At 36.9% G+C, this 18,097-nt stretch overlaps 1 protein-coding gene across 1 annotated transcript in view; it reads right to left on the reverse strand.

Annotated features, from left to right (window-relative positions):
* HPSE2 (heparanase 2 (inactive)) overlaps positions 1 to 18,097 on the reverse strand; it is a 60,378-nt gene that overhangs the window by 22,689 nt on the left and 19,592 nt on the right. Inside the window, exons 5-7 of the mRNA XM_072424832.1 lie at positions 14,137 to 14,230; positions 12,726 to 12,832; positions 8,315 to 8,429 (exon numbers count right to left, since the gene is read on the reverse strand). Of these exons, the coding sequence (XP_072280933.1) occupies positions 8,315 to 8,429; positions 12,726 to 12,832; positions 14,137 to 14,230 (316 nt within the window). The remainder of the gene's footprint in view (positions 1 to 8,314; positions 8,430 to 12,725; positions 12,833 to 14,136; positions 14,231 to 18,097) is intronic.

Consider the following 18,097-nt stretch of genomic DNA (forward strand, 5'->3'; position numbering starts at 1 on the left):
CCTTGCTTTACATGTATAATATGTGTGTTCCTTTATCAAAGAATATATTCTCCTGTTCAGGTATAATGAAGGAGATGTCTGCTCAGCTATGAAATGTGCGGGAATTCTATGAGAAATTCTGCTGATTTAACAAAGAACTCCATGTTGCTCGTAATTGTCTTCATGAATGTTTGAATTAGGATTCTCTGTTTGAAATAAGTGTAAGTTTGTGATAAAGCCTCTTGTGTATTGGGTTTATATGAGTTTATGATTGTGAACACCACATCTTTGACACCTCCACTCATCCAGTGTATATTGAAATCCCTGGGGATGAGCACTGTGATTTCCTTGTGAAGTTTTAAACTTTGTCTGGCAACAGATCCCCTCACTTTTGTCTTGCTGTCACAGGCATAACATGTGAGGGGGAATCTCCTCTATGGGGTCACACAGCAATATGAGTTTCATGAGTGTTTAATTCAAAACTAAAGAAAAAGAAACCAATTCAAAACTGAAGAAAAAGAAATAGTTTAGATGGAATTTGTCTTTAATTCAACCCTTTGCCACCCCTTCAGGAATAGTCTAACTTGACTGACAAATATCGTACAAATTGAAAGGAAAATATTGATTGGAAACCATATTGTAAAAGACAACAATCAGCTTTAGTGATGGGCTCTGAAGTCAGAGCAGCAGTGTTGTAATAATAAATAGCGGGGTGTATTAGAACTGCTTTTCTGGTTGGTGAATGCAATGAGTTTCATTAGGCACTCCTGATGCTTGTCACAATAATTTGTTTTGGTTTATAGCCATAAATCTTAACAAATACATTTTAGTAAATGCGTCAAATATGAATAAAAGCTGCAAAAACAAGAAGGGAAAAGTTGCCTTTGCATTTAGTAAATTGGGCTCAGTCACAGTGCACAATGCCTTCAATGCAAAGTGCTGAATTTTGATGAAAGAGAGTAAGCACAGAATAAACAGGCTTTATGTTCCCAGGTAAATCTGTCTATATATGTAACAGTCCGACTGTACAATGTGTATTACTTTACCAACAACCATGTAGTGTGAGGTCTGACCATACACGGAATGAATGGATGGTTTAGGTGGGCCCTGCAATACATACAGTGCTGTTAGTAACTATAATGACTTTGTACAGTCAGAATATATGTGTTTGGCAATGCTACTTTGTTACATTACAATGCCAACTACCTCAGAATGTGCCAATATCAACTCAAAAGTTCAGTGACTGAGTAGTGCAGCAATAAAAAAGAACACTTGTGAGTGTAATGCACATCTCTGGCGTTCTTTCAGACGTTCAGCAAACACAACACAACAATGTATTAGTTAATATGAGTTTATATAATGATATTTGCCTGTGTATGTCCCATCACTGCACTTCCACGACTAATAACACATGGCTACACACTGTTTTTTTTTACCCTGGGTGAAAAATAAGGCAAGGATGACTGTTGTGGTGTTCTGACATGGCTACCGTTGTATATATCTGCCTGTTAACACAGCACATTCTTATAATATACACAAAAATCAACATCCCCTGTAAAAATAAACCATTGTCACTTTCCCTTTGTAATAATACCATATGTCATCAGCATAATACGTAATGTATCTGGCAGAATATTTTGTGTCAGCATGGATGTCATAGGATTTTTAACATTGGCAACATGACAAATTGTGTTTTACGTTATGAAAACAGTAGTTCATTTTAACACATAAATCAGACAAAATGTCCACATTCTGCTACACGACACAGTTTATTGTGTTCAATTCCTTACAAACACATGTTCTCCAAAACCGGCTAATGGCAAAAGTATGATAGAAAAATGTGTACATTATGTAGCTCCTATTGGAGTGAGCACACTGAACTAATAAAAGGGAGCGGTGAAAAGTCAATGACAGCGGGGATACTGCCATGGGGAATATATCAGCAGGAGAACGGCACAAGAAACACAGAATGTTTATAAATAAAAACTGAAACAGCTTGCTGACTTCCATAATTCTGTTCTAGTAACCTAATAATAAAAATAATCACAGAGGGTTTGGCCCTTTATTAGATTCCCCCCTCTATTTGTACTCAAGAATGTCATCTACAAAAAAGAAGGAGAAAAAAAAGAAGAAACTCAAAACTTTAGAGATGTCCCCAAGAACTGGAAGGACATTTTTCCAATGGGGACAAGAATGGGTGCTCAAGATGGGAATTTTACATACAGTAGCTAAAAATAAATTTTTAATCACTTTTTTCCTTCCTAATGTATCAGAGCACAGTACTTAGGAGGGGTAATTGTGCATAGTGCTTTAAATAAAACTTAAAGGATTTAGAGATTGTTTTCATAGATATTGGCTTATGAATGGGTTAAAAACAACTGAAAGCAATAGGGACAAAGAGAAGAAAAGAGAAGGAACAGCCAAAAAAAGCTGCCAGCCATGCAAGACAGCACTGGAAAAGATGAGCTGACATTCTGAATGACTGCTGGTTCATAATCCCAGCTACAACCGGAAGATTGGTCAGAAATGATGATCAAATTGAAGTACTTGTGATCACTATGTCAGTTACTATGTAGTGATCACTTGGAGCCTTCACTGATTAAATAGACTTCCAGCTTACTGAAAAACATTAACTGCGTGTTTTGGAATGTGGGAGGAAACCAGAGTACCCGGAAGAAACCCACGCAGACATAGGGAGAACACGCAAACTCCATGCAGATAGTGTCCAGACCAAGATTCCAACCTGGGACCCATCGCTGCAAAGGCCAGAGTGCTAACCACTGAGCCACCTTGCTGCCCACGTGTATTTCACGCTGGACTAACTGCATACCCAGGCAAACAACCTGCCGCTCCCAATAAAAGTTGAAGGTGCCAGGGTAATTCTGTATTTTTTATATTATAGGATTTTTTTGTGTGTGCAATAGACCCTGATTCATGGCACTTTAGTACTTCTTGCAGGAGATAAGCAGAAGCTAATACGCGTAGATACTTACCTGAGCAGTACATACACATTCTAGCTCCTGCCATTGTTTTGTTAAGGCCTTTCTTTCCGTGACCTTATAAAGTATTTGTAAATTTCAAAGCAAATCTGTAGCTTAACAAAGTAGCCATTACCAGGTGTAAAGTAAATGGCATCTAGAGTTGCTTGCACATTCTTGCAGTAGACGTCACATCCAGCCATTACATCCTGGGTCATTTTGATTAAAAAGAGTTTCCAGCAACTTCTGAAAGTATTAATGTCCTAGCTCTCCCGTCCTGCTTCATATACATTCCTGTCTGCTAGTGAGGAGGCCAATAAAAATATATATAAATCAGGATGGAGTGGACAAGCTTCAGTGATGCTAAGAGATGTTAATTTGTTCTTGGTTTGTTTTTTTACATATATATATTTAGCTGAAGTTTAACAGAAACTTTAAGTACAAGGTAATTACCTAATGCACCTAACGTACCTGGCTGTGTTTGTCTTTAACACTTTTGATTTACAAACCTGGAACAAGCATGATGTGAGTATCATAATGTGTTATTTTTATACTTGTTTAAGGTCAGCTGAATCCAGTCCATCAGCATGACAACTAAGAAGTTATCATTTGCAAAACAAGAGGTCAGCAATGGCAGCCATCACTAGTCGGGAATGACAGGTGCACTTAAAAGTAGCCTTCTGTATGGGTTTTTCTCATGCCTTTCCATCTACTCTCTGCTTCAATAATGAATCTGGATTGCTGTCTCCAGTGTGGGATGATATGCCTGGATACAAGTATCTTAGAAGGGGTTTTATATTGGCACTGGAAACATCAAGCAAAATATTAATAATAATAATATTGATAAAATGGCCCAGCAAAGTAATGATTTTTTTTTTAAGCAGGGGGTCCAATTACTGTACTTCACTTCCACTAAACATAAATCATCGTTATCTCAGAGAAAGGAGAAGCAGTGGGATGAGTCTTACATGTCACCAAGTGGACAACCAGCTTGTTTGATACAGCGGTGACTGATTTCCTAGTTCAGGTTCCACATCTGTCAACAGTCAGCTGACCTTGCACAAAGGCGACATGTGGAAAAGTCTTCATCAGGGGCAGGAATGAGAGTCTCAGATTACTCATCGCTGTTACCCAGCACAGGTATGTTCAACTGCTTTCATCTTCCTGATAGCTCCCACGGGAAAATAGCAGCCGCTACACCTAGTCAGGTCAAAGTCTGGTCTTGTCGTTCCTTTCGGTCCCTGTAGCCTTTAAATTGTTTAACAATTTTCACCTGTCTATAACTGTTTTACGCTGCGGGACGCCATTTGCCAGAATGGAAGGAACAGTTCTGAGAGATCTACTTAAAAGTACATTAACCAAAGAAGGTTTGAACATGGAAAATAAATCACTGCGTCACTGTTTTCTTTGGAGTGGTGGAGTCCTTAGGGTCATGCTTAATAGGCTCAATTTCATATTATTGGAGGAATAAAAGACAGGGAGTGAAATAACAGCTATTCAGCATGGACACCATCTCCCTATTCAGAAAATGTGCAGTTCCTAGGAATATACCTGCGTGGGTTTATATAGCTTGTGTGCAAATCAACAGCAAAAATAAATGACAAAAAAAGAAAAAAAGAATGGTAGAACATTTGTTGCATATTTGTCCATTGCTGACATACATTACTGATTACCTGAACAGGCAGAGAATACCATTATTTATTTTACTAACATACATCTCCAATTATTTGATGATCTGAAAAAATAAAGACCACATTTGTGTACACAAAAGCGAAGATTGTGCCCTATTCCAGCTGAGTTTCATTTATCCCAGGTTACACAGAAATCTGCCGGTACTGAATGCAGCATTTCTGAACCTGAGGGTTCTGTGGATGAACATAATTACTTTTTGGGTGGCTTTTTGATTGTTTTTTTAGAAGACAACACATTGTCAAGTACTGGCCATGCAGGATGGATGGGAATTTTCGCAGTATCAAGAACATGAGGATGAGGATATACGGCACAACTGATCTATGGAAAACGTTATTCAATGACACAGGATACAGCTCTTACGCATTTCACGCTTACAAGCGCGGCTTTAAAGAGTACAAAAAATTGCTTGTAAGCGTAAAATGCATAAGATCTGTATCCTGTTTTGTTTATTAAACAAATCAAGACATTTTCCAGTTTGAATTTGTGCTGAATTCTTCATATTCCTGGTACTTATCTGCCGGCAAGACTCACCAGACTAGAACCATGCCAAGGTAAATCGGCGTGAGAACTAATATTTACCTCAAGGTTTGATGGCATTTTGTGGAGTATGGTGGTCATGGTATTGTACTACGACTAGTAATGCCGTGTTACGTCACTGATGGGTAAAACTTATCCATAAATAAATCTTTTGCATGTGAAGGACAAATTTTGCAGACTTTAGGCCTGATTTATTAAAGCTCACCATGATGGAAAGGATAGACTAGATGAGAACCTAAGTGATCTAGCAAACCTGGAATAAATTCCTTAAAAAAATTGTTATTAGATGGCAAATAATTTCAATCCTGGATGAGATTTAGTCAACTGGTAAACCAGGTGTGATATTACGTTTTAGTTTTATTTGAAAGATAGTTTGATGGCATTTTTTGGGGAAAATAGCAACCTTGTATAAGGGCCGGCAGTGCAGGTGAGTAGACAATATATGAAGCAAGAGAATTTATTTTTAGCACAGCTGAATTGTTACGATCATCTGATTCTAAAGTCTTTATGGAACCAATACAGGCCCGGGGAGGAAGCAGCTGTATAGCTGTGTGTACCTATGAAATTTAGACGATTACCAGAAATAACTGGTCAGAAGGAAAGCATGTGATTATTTACTGGGAATGCTGACATCATTTCTACTGCTTTGCACTATAAATATATAAAGGACACGTGTTGTGATGTTGGCTTTTTTATAATTTGCCTACGCAGGATGCAGACTTCATATGCTGCTTGTGGCAAAATCAGATTGTCTCACATGCCTCCAATATGTGATAGCGTGTGTGCACGATGGGTGGATTAGCCAGACTTGTAAATTCTGTTTAAGTGACAAAGAAAAGTTCCTGCACACTGCCAAGACTTTAAGCTGCTGCATTTATTATGTACAAGAAGAGATAAAACGTACGGCCTTTAAACATTTTGTGGAGGGTGTCTTTATAGGGACTGTTTCTGTGAAAGCAGCTGTTCTCAAGTTGCAACAGAGAATTTCTGGATTAACGCAAAGGATTCATAGATTTAGTATAAAACTGAACTACAAAATGGGAGAAAGACAGGCTGGCTCTGTGTGTACAGAACATACTATACACACTATATATATACATATATATATATATATATATATATATATATATACATATATATATATATATTTATATAACCCTTAGGCATTGTGGCTGAAAGAGGAAGGGACGTACACAACAGTTTCTAGACAAATCATAAATACCGTCACTGGGGTTGCTGCAGTTCAGCTTACAAAAGTTGCAAGCAGGCAGGTAATTGCAGAATTGCAGAAAGGGACAGGCAATCTTTCTGCTGAAATACAACATACTTACCTACCTGTTCCTTTTGTTAAAAAACAATAAAATGATCCCAGGATATGCCTGTAGTTTTTTCATTTTTATATATTTAGTTCCGCTTTAAATCTGAGTAAAGCTGAAGATGTTCCAATTCAGTTCAATTTGTTACACAAGGCAGATGTGAGCCAGCCAACTATTAACCTACAATTTTGTAATTCTGTGTGAGATGTCATCACAAAATACCCTTTGACGTTTTTGGAAAAACACCAAGGGCATTTGTTTGATGCCAGAACTTTTCTAGATAAAAGTCAAGGGTAATGCAAAATCAGCTCCTAATGTCAGTCTCTAGGACCCCTTGCAAGCACCATACTCACTCAAAGTTTTAGCTCTGTAGCCTGCTGAATCTTTCACAACCTTTACTTGGTTTCAGGTCCTGCTGCTTCCATACATGCACATTGCAATCCCCATTAATTTTAACAGAAATCCTGCACGCTGCTCGTCCAGCAGAGTACATTATTCCATATTAAATAACAGAGATTGCGGTAAGTATGTATGGGAGCCAAAGTAACACTGAAATGCACTTTAAACACGAAAAAATAGAATATCTTGTGATATGGACTGCTAGATGGATGAATACCATCTGAACGATGGGTTATCAGACTAAATAGTTTTAGGTTATAATGGGTAAAATCAAGTCAATAATAATATGAAATAATAAATATAGCAACCATCAGCTCTTTCAGAGTAATTACCTGTATAAGTTTACAAATATGACCAGCACAGAATAAATCAAAACAATCCAAGTGAAGTTTGAAAAAGCAATTTGCAGCAGGATGTGTGTGCCATTCAGAAGATGATAATATTCACAAATAGAGGGATTTATTTAGCAAATACCAAGATAAAACTGGAGCCTTTGAGTTTTAGCATGTAGCAGGTTCAAATACAACATTTTCACATTGGATTAATCATGTGTCCGTACAATAACAGACAATGCGTTTCCTTTTTCGCACTTTACAGATGACCACTGAGCCTCCGTCTATGGATCTCCATGAGCCTCAGCTGTTGATTTGTTTAGCTGAAATAAAGCATTTTGCTTTGTCCAATATTTCTCTAACATTTCACTTTCATAGATAACACTCTCCATCTGCTTTCAACATGTTCTCTCTGACATTAACTAATGTCTCCTATTAGTAGTGAAAGAGACCAATCTGGTGAAAGTCTTTTCCAGGCAGAGTTCAAACAGGCCACAAGGAGAAGCACATTTTGCATCACCTCCCCAAAACTGTCTATTGTTCAGCCAAAGTGCTGGGAAGCTCAATAGGGAAACCAGGGGCTGAGGAAAGGGCAGGAAAAAAAACACAATTGGGGGCACTTAAAAAAGCAATACAACAAAAACAATGCCAACAACCAATGCAATGTTGGATTGATTTTCTGAAATATAAAACAAAGTTATCGCTGTTTTTCCCAGCAAAGAAAAAAAGCCCAATACTAGTTTGGATGTCACAACAAAAATAGTTTAACCTAAATATACCAAAAGAATTTGCATTTCACATTTTTATAACTGTACATGGCTTGTCATAATAGTTTTATGTAAAGAGATTTCTGTGGTTTCTCATTAAAATAAACTACAGTCCCAAAGATATTTCTATCCGTATAGAAAGTTTTAGAACACTGTTATTAGGTAAATCTCTGGAAAGCACTGACAATGATCTGACAATAATTTTCATTATCCCTACAGCATCAAGAGTCCCGTATTTCCCTGAGATAATGTAATGTCTATTAAATACAGAGATACATATGATCAAATCATCATTAGCTTTATTATAACCTTACCGGCAGCGGGTTAAAGTTTTGGTCCACCAGATGGTTGTATCCATGATCAAAGAATGAATGTCGAATCACCACATCAATTCCTTGATTGGCTGACATTCCTAAAGTATTTAGCCACCTAAATGAGAGAAAATGAATTCTGTTTCAGTCACAACATAGACGGCACCATTACAGAAAATAATAGACAAAAAAATGGCAAATGCTGTTACATTTCTGTGATCCATAAAATAAATCCTGCAACATGACAGCCTACGTGTACCACAACACCATGAAAACAGCAAAAAAAAAAAAACAGCTTTGATGACCTCGAAGTTTGCATGGTTTCCGTCAAGCCCTGTCTGTCTACTGGCCACTGAGTTTACACATCACAATTTAAGCAAGGCATAGTTGGTGAAACCTGTGAAATCCCTCACCAACCAAGAGGTACAATTGATGTCACATATATAGATAATCAAACAAAGTGTACTAACCACCTCCACAATCCCCCACCAACCAAGAGGTACAATTAAAGCCCAAGGATGTCGCATATATAGCTAATTAAACAAAGTGTACTAACAACCTCCACAACCTCCCTTAACTTTTCCGTTTTAGCAGACATGCAATATGTCTAAATATGACTGTGGAATTCAGTAGGTGCCAGAGCTTCATAACGTTGTCCTGTAACCCCCTATTTCCTATCCAGCACAATATTCAGAAATAACCTCTATTATTCACAGCAGCAAATGCATTTTACTATTAGAAAAAAAAAGATTTTCAGCCATTTCCAAAATAAAATTAAAAATTCAATAAAAAAATCATACATTTGATGGTAAAGAACAGGATGATATTATTAAACTTTATTTAAAGCACCAACATATTACATGGTTGGAAATGACAGACCTGCAAATTAGACAAGTACAATGAAACAAGAGGAGGAGAGGAATATAAACTTGTTATACAACTTAAAATATAAAGTGTGTGTGTGTGGGGGGGGGGGGGGGGGAGACAAGTACACAATAGGAGGGAATCATTAAATGGTGGGTAATGGGTTAAAAGACAGATGAAGATAAGTAAACATGTTTGAAAAAGTGTGGTATTTTAAATGTGTGGAATGTAGGAGCAGGCCGAATTGAATGAGTAAGGAAATTCCAGAAAGTGGGGGCAACTCTAGAGATGTCTTGGAGTTGTGCATGGGAAGAGGATATGAATGACAAAGGTATTAGTAGATCATTGGAGGAGTGGAGGGGGTGGCAGGGGACGTTTTTGTGTATCAGGCTGTAAAGATAGATGGGTCAAACAATAACAAAGAGTAGTAGCCTGAATTTGATTCTGAGGTGGAATGGAAGGTAATGTAGAGATTTGCAGAGAGGAGTGGTGCACCTGATGCGGAGTGAAAGTAAGGATAGATAAGTCTATTTGCAGCATTCATGATTGATTGTAGAGGAGAGAGTCTGGTTAGTGGTATGCCACATATGTTTGCTAACTCCTGGATTTGCCCCACTGCCCTATCAGAAGAGGTCATGGTCTGCTTTTCCAGTTACTTTTGTCCATCTTATAGTCCAATGCAAATTATGTATTAGGGTTGCAAAAGTATATTTGTGAAAATACAATCATAGTGTTCATTGCTCCAAAGCAACTGATAGTTTCCTGCACTACATCTTGATGGTTTGCTGAATTACCCTCACGTGGCTTACCTGACACGTGCATAAAATAACATGATCAGATTTCCATCCATAACTTTGAGCTGGATAAGCCTACCATGACAATTTCTAGCATTAGGGGTTAACTGCATCTCATACTCACCCTGTAAACTGATACACAAGACACTGGAATGAAGGCTCCTTAGCAGTGGCAGGCTTGTTCAAATTACCTCCCGTGGAATCAATTTAGAGGTAAGGACAAGCTTACCGAGGTGTTATGTATAATTTTCTTCTAATAAATGCTTATAAGACTTGTGATCAGTGGAGAAATCTAAACACATGTAATTGCTGCTGCCTGGGGCTTTTACCAAGTAGCCACTATGAAGAGTAGTTTAACTGCAGCACCCTAATCCTTTTCTCAGTTTGTTGCTTTACAGTGTCAGCAATGCCAAATTTCAGATTTTATTGCTTAGTTAAGGGCAAATTGGACAAATCTGGCGACCAAGTGCACTTTACTTGCTCTGAGCGTGTGCAAACTGTAAAGGAAGGGTGAGTCTTGGTACCTTTTGATATCTGTCTTTGTATTTTATGTATGCGGTCTCATTAATAAATACTGAGTCTAATGATATAAATGGGAAACTAGAAAAGTCATAAACAGCTGCATTCCTATAAAATGCTCCAGATGCTGAAAATTATTTATAGCATATATTTATAGTAAGGCACGCATGTGGCGTCAGCATTTATACATTTTTGGTGAAATTAATTATTTTATGTTCACTGAAGAGCTGACAAACTCAAAGGATCTGATTAGCGAGAGCTGACACAAATTGCGTTAACAGAGGTGTAGTAATTGCAATCTGTGTCCAAATTGCTTTTGCATGTGTGCTACAATAGCGCTCAGACAAAAGGGAGATATTTCCTGCGTGTAACATAGCCCATATCCCAGTACAAGTATGGTGCAAGCTGTGATACTGCACAGATGTTACACGGGATGTGGTGCCAAAATGCTGCATTCTATGAGTCTATTAGCTCAGTGAGGTTAAGAGGTAAAATCAAAGAGGGGTAATAGCTTAGACAAGGATATTTTAGTGTATTTGTTGTCTGTAGCAAATAGATGGAAAAATAGAGTTATCTCTAATGTGTTCAGTTTCTGCAAGAGGAGTGGAGCCATGATATAAAGCGTAATACTACGGTAGCAGGTAAAACTGTAACCACCTCTCTGACAAGCTGAGACTGTGCTAGGGACAATGGCAAAAAATACAAACATTTATACACAGGCCAAATACACACGTCTGTATAAAAATACTTTTAGGACACAAAGATGTCTGGATATGCCTACAGTGTCCTTCTTATTCCAAGTAATGTTGTAACAGCTATAATGCACATTCCTTTTCTGGTTTATCCTTATTTGTATGTTCTTATTTTGAAAATACATTTAATAAAAAAAAGTATTGAAAAGAAAATATTAACACAACAGAAAATCTGTTGTTTGAACATAATAAATGTTTGCCATTTATCAAAATTAGGAGTAAAAGCCATCAATCAGTGGCATGCTTGGGGAAGATTTTTGCTGAGGATGGGTATACGAGGTGGATTTTTGGCATTATTTCCTATTAACTGCCTGTCGGTTGCCCCCATGTAGTGACAATTGTTCGTTTAATTTCTAACATAATATCACGTTTGTTGCTTTGAATACTTTGAATTCTACCAGGCAGTTGTGAGTAGCTCCCTGCGGCTATTGCTTTGCATGGCACTCTGCCTGGCACAATGCTGAGCTTTTTCTTAATGAGCCAAAGTTTGGACATTATACAGTATGGCAGCAGTCTGTACTGAACCACTAATTTTTGCCACCATTCATTATTTTTGGGCTTCTGTGGGTGAGAAACTACATTTATTACTGGTTGAAATCACTACTGGGCAATCACCATGTCACTGCCATGCGTTACGTGAACATAGCAGTGTATGACTTCCAGAACAGAGAACAAAGTTATCCCAAAAATGTAGAAACAGAAACAACCAATTAAAAACAAAGAAGCAACATATTGTCTATTGTAGTATCCATGCACTAAAACTGATATAACTGAGATAATGTTACTGATAGTGATTATTCTTGAATAATTTAGAAAGAAAAGTTTTACATCCCATAATGTAGTAATATGGGCAGCAATGTACTGTAGACGCCTGGGTATTGTCCTTTTATTATACCCATAGCTTCATGTAAAGTCACCTTCCCTGAACATTTGCATCAACTTCCATCCACTCAGCCTCCTCTCCTCTGTGGACAATTTCTTCTGCTTCCAATTATGTTCACTCTCTTTCTGCTCACCCTCCATCCATTTCCACAAGTCTAACCTTTGTGTTCATTCTGCTTTTTTTTTCTATATTCATTGAACTACATAACTAAAAATGCATTCACCATGAATATGGGTTTGCCCTTACTTTCTTGTTTCCCTCACCTTGTCCCTCATCTTGTTTGTGGTTTTATTGTGTGCACATTATACATTTAGTTCCAATGGAACACTTAAACCATGTGCAGGGAAAATCAAACCATGTGCAGAGAAGATCGAATTATACAGATACCAGACTGACATTTTTAGTAATCTGTGAACGAGCGTGTGACACTTTTAGTAGCCGGTGAAAGGGTGCGTGTAATTAACATCTCTATAAGATTTAATTGCTAAATGTCAACACTATTTAAAATTTAAGACTTTCGGATACTTAGATGCAAATGTGCCTCCAAAAAAACGTGTATACATTTACTGATATTCAGAAGAGGAACCGCCACATTTACTTACAGGAATCCAGCTGCATATGTGTCTGATAAATTGTTTGTGCCTCTGGACCATGGAGCACTGATTCCTCCAAGCCATACCTTCTTTCCTGGGGTGTGCATATTTACCACCTGTGGAGAAAACATGCACACTTCTGTAGAACAGCAACTACTCACACAGTAAGGAACTTTCAGAAGACTGTTTTTAATAGGAGCGCACAGTGTATGCAATAACTGTAAGTATATGCAGAATAACTTTACCACAAGCAGTGCACAAATACAATGTTTGAAAAAATACTTTAACATTTCCATAGTTTGTTATATGTGTTAAAAAAGTTTATATTCAAACGTATTTAGGGGCCATTTGTTGATATTAAATTTTAAAGATTGGAAATACGTTCTCTGCAGTGCATGCATGTAGGCAGGAAGTGGCCACAAAGGTATTCAACATAAAGTTCTGTTTCTGTGGAAAGTAAGTTAAAACTTTTCAATGGGACACAGACAGCAAGAAAAAGCGCTGATTTGATTGCTTATTCCAAAACAGCAGCAAAACATTCAATGGTTCTTTAATAATACATCTGGTCCTGGTTGTGTAATACACAAATGACACAGAAAGTTGCAGAATGTTATGGCATTTTTTAACCTAAAGTGGATGTGCTAAATACACATTTTAAATATTAGTTTTTTGTTTCTGATTTTTACCAGCTATTCTAGTAGTATTCTCACCCTGCTAGTCAAGATACTCATTGTGCCTATGATTATTCATTCATTGTTCAACAATTCAGCTTCCTGAATATACTCCCAGCTCATCAGACAGAGGTGATGCTGATCCATAGACTAGTTATCAGGTTGGATCCAGAGAAGTTACAAGGCGCAAAGTTGATGCGTGAAATAAGTGTCATCTGTGTGTTTAAATCCTAATGTGGTCCTCAGACACCTCCTTTGTTGTAGTCATGGTACACATCCACAAATGTGTTGTATGTGTGATCAGGCTGTGCTGGAACCCCTATCTTTGCACTCACCCCTAACTATCATCACATAAATTATTCAACTCATCCAAATTATACAATAATCCCTTTTGCCACACACAGATATGCTATTGGACCATTTTTTTCAAAAAATACATAACCAAATAAAAATATTTTGTTCCATTTGTAATTACCAGGTTTTCTTCATCTATTTTTGGGACTTTCCGGGAAGTCAGTTTTAGGTCACATTGATATAAAAATATAGAAAATATCAAGGAGTTTACAGACTTTCATTGTATGTGTGTTTTATTCATGCATTCAGCAAGACTTCTAGAAGCATCCATCTAACCTCGGTCTATGAGTACTCATTAAATTTGCTACACAGCTAAAATTTTTATAGTTAGTGTGTGTTATAGGATATCCAGAACATTGACAAATAGGAAAAAAAAACAAAACAAAAAAACTCACGGTTTTAATTTTCCTAATTTGTTCAGCCAGAGCATCCAGTAGTCGGGTTTTCGTGAAGTCTACAACTTTTCCCACACGTGCATCAATATTGTGACTAAAAAGACAACTAGAATTTAGTGACATGAATATCGGTAATGACAACACTTGTGAATAGTTTGTGTGTCTATGGCAGACTTCAGCTATGGTAACGTCAGTTTGTGTTTTTGGGTAGTGGTGAGAGTGGAGCCAGAAGCCACAATATTCAATGCCGGTGGCCAACCACAGATAGAAATATGACTGAGAACGTGAAAGAAAATGTGCATAAACGTATCCTGCTAATAACAATACCAGTTGCAGATTGCAGGCAGCTCTGCTGTGTGCAGTATTTATATCTGGAATAATATTTTCACTGGACCTATACTGAAATCTGCCATCCTGAAGTATTGCTGCCTAGTTTGTGTTTCCCAGAAGTGTAAAAACACGATTTTACTGCTGTGCATATTCACAAAAGCTTTGAGAAAATACTGGGGAACTGGATAAAACACATAGTCTGAGACTGGACTACAGAACTCGTATTCTAATATGAAGCATGCGCAGCAGAATTGGGGAAAGTATATTTCAATGAAACATAGCAAGCCATGGACTAAAACCAATTCGATGAATGTTTCTGCTGACCACATACTACATCCCTATTTAATGTACAGCGCTGCGTAATATGTTGGCGCTATATAAATCCTGTTTAATAATAATAATAATAATAATAATAATAATAATGACAGCTCATTGTAGCATCAGATATATGTCTGCTAAAGAATATCTAAACCAAAGAATGGTATATTGCAGCTTAGCAGTCCTTGAATGTACTGACTGCATGTGTTTGCAAGTACAAAAAAACATTTTAACCCTTCTATAAATGTTGTATGCACTGACCTGAAATTCCAAACAAATTATCTGCGTTCTTAGCTTTCTTATATTCTGTCTTAGTTCATCTTCTATGAACTTCAAATCGACAATTAGTGGACCAGGACAATGTTTTTTTTTATTTATTTTTTTAAGCAAAGCAATAGCTCCTGTTTTGCTCCTTGTTTGTTTGGCTACATGAAAAGCTAGCCAGGTAGCCATTGCTGATGTGCATATAGACATAAAACAACTTCAAAGAAGCTGTAAAGATCAGCAGAACTGAGAATTAGAAAAGGATGGAGGATCTAACATCCACCATTCATGGTACAGAGAAGTTCCACAATACCTGGTTCTATTGGTTACAATACCAAGACTCTCCTGACTATAATTCCTATTTAGCTCAGGTAACATAAGGCAATTTCAGCATTATGTGCTATCCCTGGGGGTTTAAAATAAACTTCTTTCCTTTGACAGCCTCCATGCCTAATTCCCTTTTTGCTGTCAAACTTTGTTTCATGTTGGTCCACAAATCTGATCTAGTTTATATTTAAACCTGCCGCATTCTCCCCTAGCCTTCCCATCCCCATTTACCCACCCTCCTTTTTTTATTTGTGTTTATAGTTTAATGTCCTGTATTGTTTACAACACTGCTGTTATTATTTTCTTTTTCTACTCTGCCGTTATTGTTTACCATTGTTTAAAAATAGAAAAAATAAAAAATGTAAAAAAAAGTTAGAAAAGATGAAAATTTGTGTTCAATAAAAATGTTATTTGTTTAGAATGCACATTGCTTTAACAACTGAATTCCACTTAGGGTTTTATCTTTGACACAATAATGTGCAGTTGAAGGATATTTTGGATTGTCCGATTGAAGTCATGCGGATCTTTCCATATATTAGGTGGAGCTGTATTTCTGTAGTCAGGTCAGATAATATTAACAAATGTATTTAGTACTCGGCACTCTTCGATTACACATGACATGTATGACAGTTCACAATCACCAACCCTTTCCAGACATATATATTTCAGTAAGGTTGGCCAGTAACCTATCAACACACAAGGTTCTACACCAGATTTCCACCAAACATAACCTATGACTTCATTATATTTGTATTTCAATACAAGTACAGCCTGCACAAAGGCCGAGCGGAAAAAGAGAAATCCCAAATGCGATATTAACTTTTTTTCTTGCCAGTTTATTTATTTCTCTCCAAAACTTTTGAAAACTTCTGAACATGCTCATTATTTTAAGCCATTAAAACCATTGGATATCTTTCAGAAGCTCAATGCCTGATTAGAACAAATTAATTGATGTAAATAGAATTTCTGGGCCTAATTTTGAGCTCCTGTGAGGGTTTCCAGCAATGAAAACCGAAATCTGTTTATAATTCTTCTGAGTTGTCTGGATTGTGTAGACCTGCATTTTGCCCTGAGGAATAAATCCATAGACATGGTGTTCCTATACATTCTACAGATTGTATTTCTGATTAGTAAGGACTCTTTGAAAAGAAAGAAGCAGGCCGTTTGTTGTAATTTTTTGGTCTGTTTCACACATTTAGTGCTTTCTTCTTCATGAGTCGAAAAGATCCATCAATATAAAACCTAAAACTTCCACAAAGGTACCTCAAACTCTACAGCATGCTGTCTAATAGAAGACCACAAGGTTTTCATGGGATTCAAAAAAAGTGATGAACCCTAATTACAAATAGATTATGAATCCTCAAAGGGAAGTTACAAATAGTGATTTCATTTTAAAACTATTTTTTTGCACAAACTCTGTACGAAGCTCCGGATGTGTCGTATTTATCATCCTTAATTTCATTCATGGACTTCTATTCTACAAACATTATATGAATTCCTGGATACATAAATACTTGCAGAATTAGACCTATCTGAGGCTAAACTGGAATTACATTATTATTATTATTATTATTTTTACTATTAATAATAAAAAAATTACCATTGTCTTTGAAAGAAACCTTGCATTCTATGATCAGTTCAGAAAACGAAATATCAGCTTCATATAATTACACACTAGAGTTGCTAGACTCCTATCAGCCCTTCATTAGTTTGCATATTCTTTGTAAAAAATGTAATCCTGTTTTTCCTTTAGTCTATCTGAATTCTCAGGAGATTTCAGAAACAAAATGATTTCTGTACAGTATGATGTGACAGTAAAATGTTGTCTAAATGGCACGTTACAGAATCTTTTTGATGATGATCTATATGATCTATTGCTACAGCCAGAACAGAATGCCGGGGAGACAGAGTTGCTTTCTCTGCAATCTTCTTTAGGCATTTTAGTTTTTTAATCTCCATCATTGTATATATACTGGATATAGGTATTTAACCTATCAACAAAGCGGATTGCTCTACAAACGATATACACAAGATATTATCTTCCTGCTGAGCAGCCAAATATTATTATCCAGTATTTAATTAGCACCAAAGTCAATAGTCATATCACTAGCTGTCCACAATCTAATGTCCCAATCATAGTCAAATGTCTTTAATGAAGTCTAAGATCAATTTTGGGGGGTAGCCAATTAACCTAACTGTATGTTTTTGGAATGTGGAAATAAAATGGGAGTACCCAGAGGAAAATCCACGCAAACATGGGGAGAACATGCAAACTCCATGCAGATAGTGTCCTGCCTTGAAATTAAGGACACTATCTGCACTGAGCCACCATGCTGCCCGATGCCTATGACTTAATGCATGACTTATACATAATCAGAGTGCAGCCTGTAACCCTAGGTGCCTTGCCCCATCTTATGACATTTTCACCACTGTAAATGAGATGTTTTCTAGGCCTTTGTCTAAGATGAGATTCCAATCATATTCCCTGATCTACACATCATTACTAGAGGGAGCATTTACAAAACTGTATATGAAATGTAATATTTAAAATATGAAACAGCAGACAGATTAAAATGAGAAAGTCACAACAAATTATTGTGAAAATGACAATGACTGTAAATTTACAGTAAAAATTAAAAATGTGCATTCCCTAAAAACCCACAATGGTGTTATTTTATTGGACGAGGATTTGGTCTATTGTAATAGACAATGGGAGAGTCCT

Source organism: Pyxicephalus adspersus, chromosome 10 (genome assembly GCF_032062135.1).
Source record: "Pyxicephalus adspersus chromosome 10, UCB_Pads_2.0, whole genome shotgun sequence".
In the NCBI taxonomy this organism is placed as follows: Eukaryota; Metazoa; Chordata; class Amphibia; order Anura; family Pyxicephalidae; genus Pyxicephalus; species Pyxicephalus adspersus.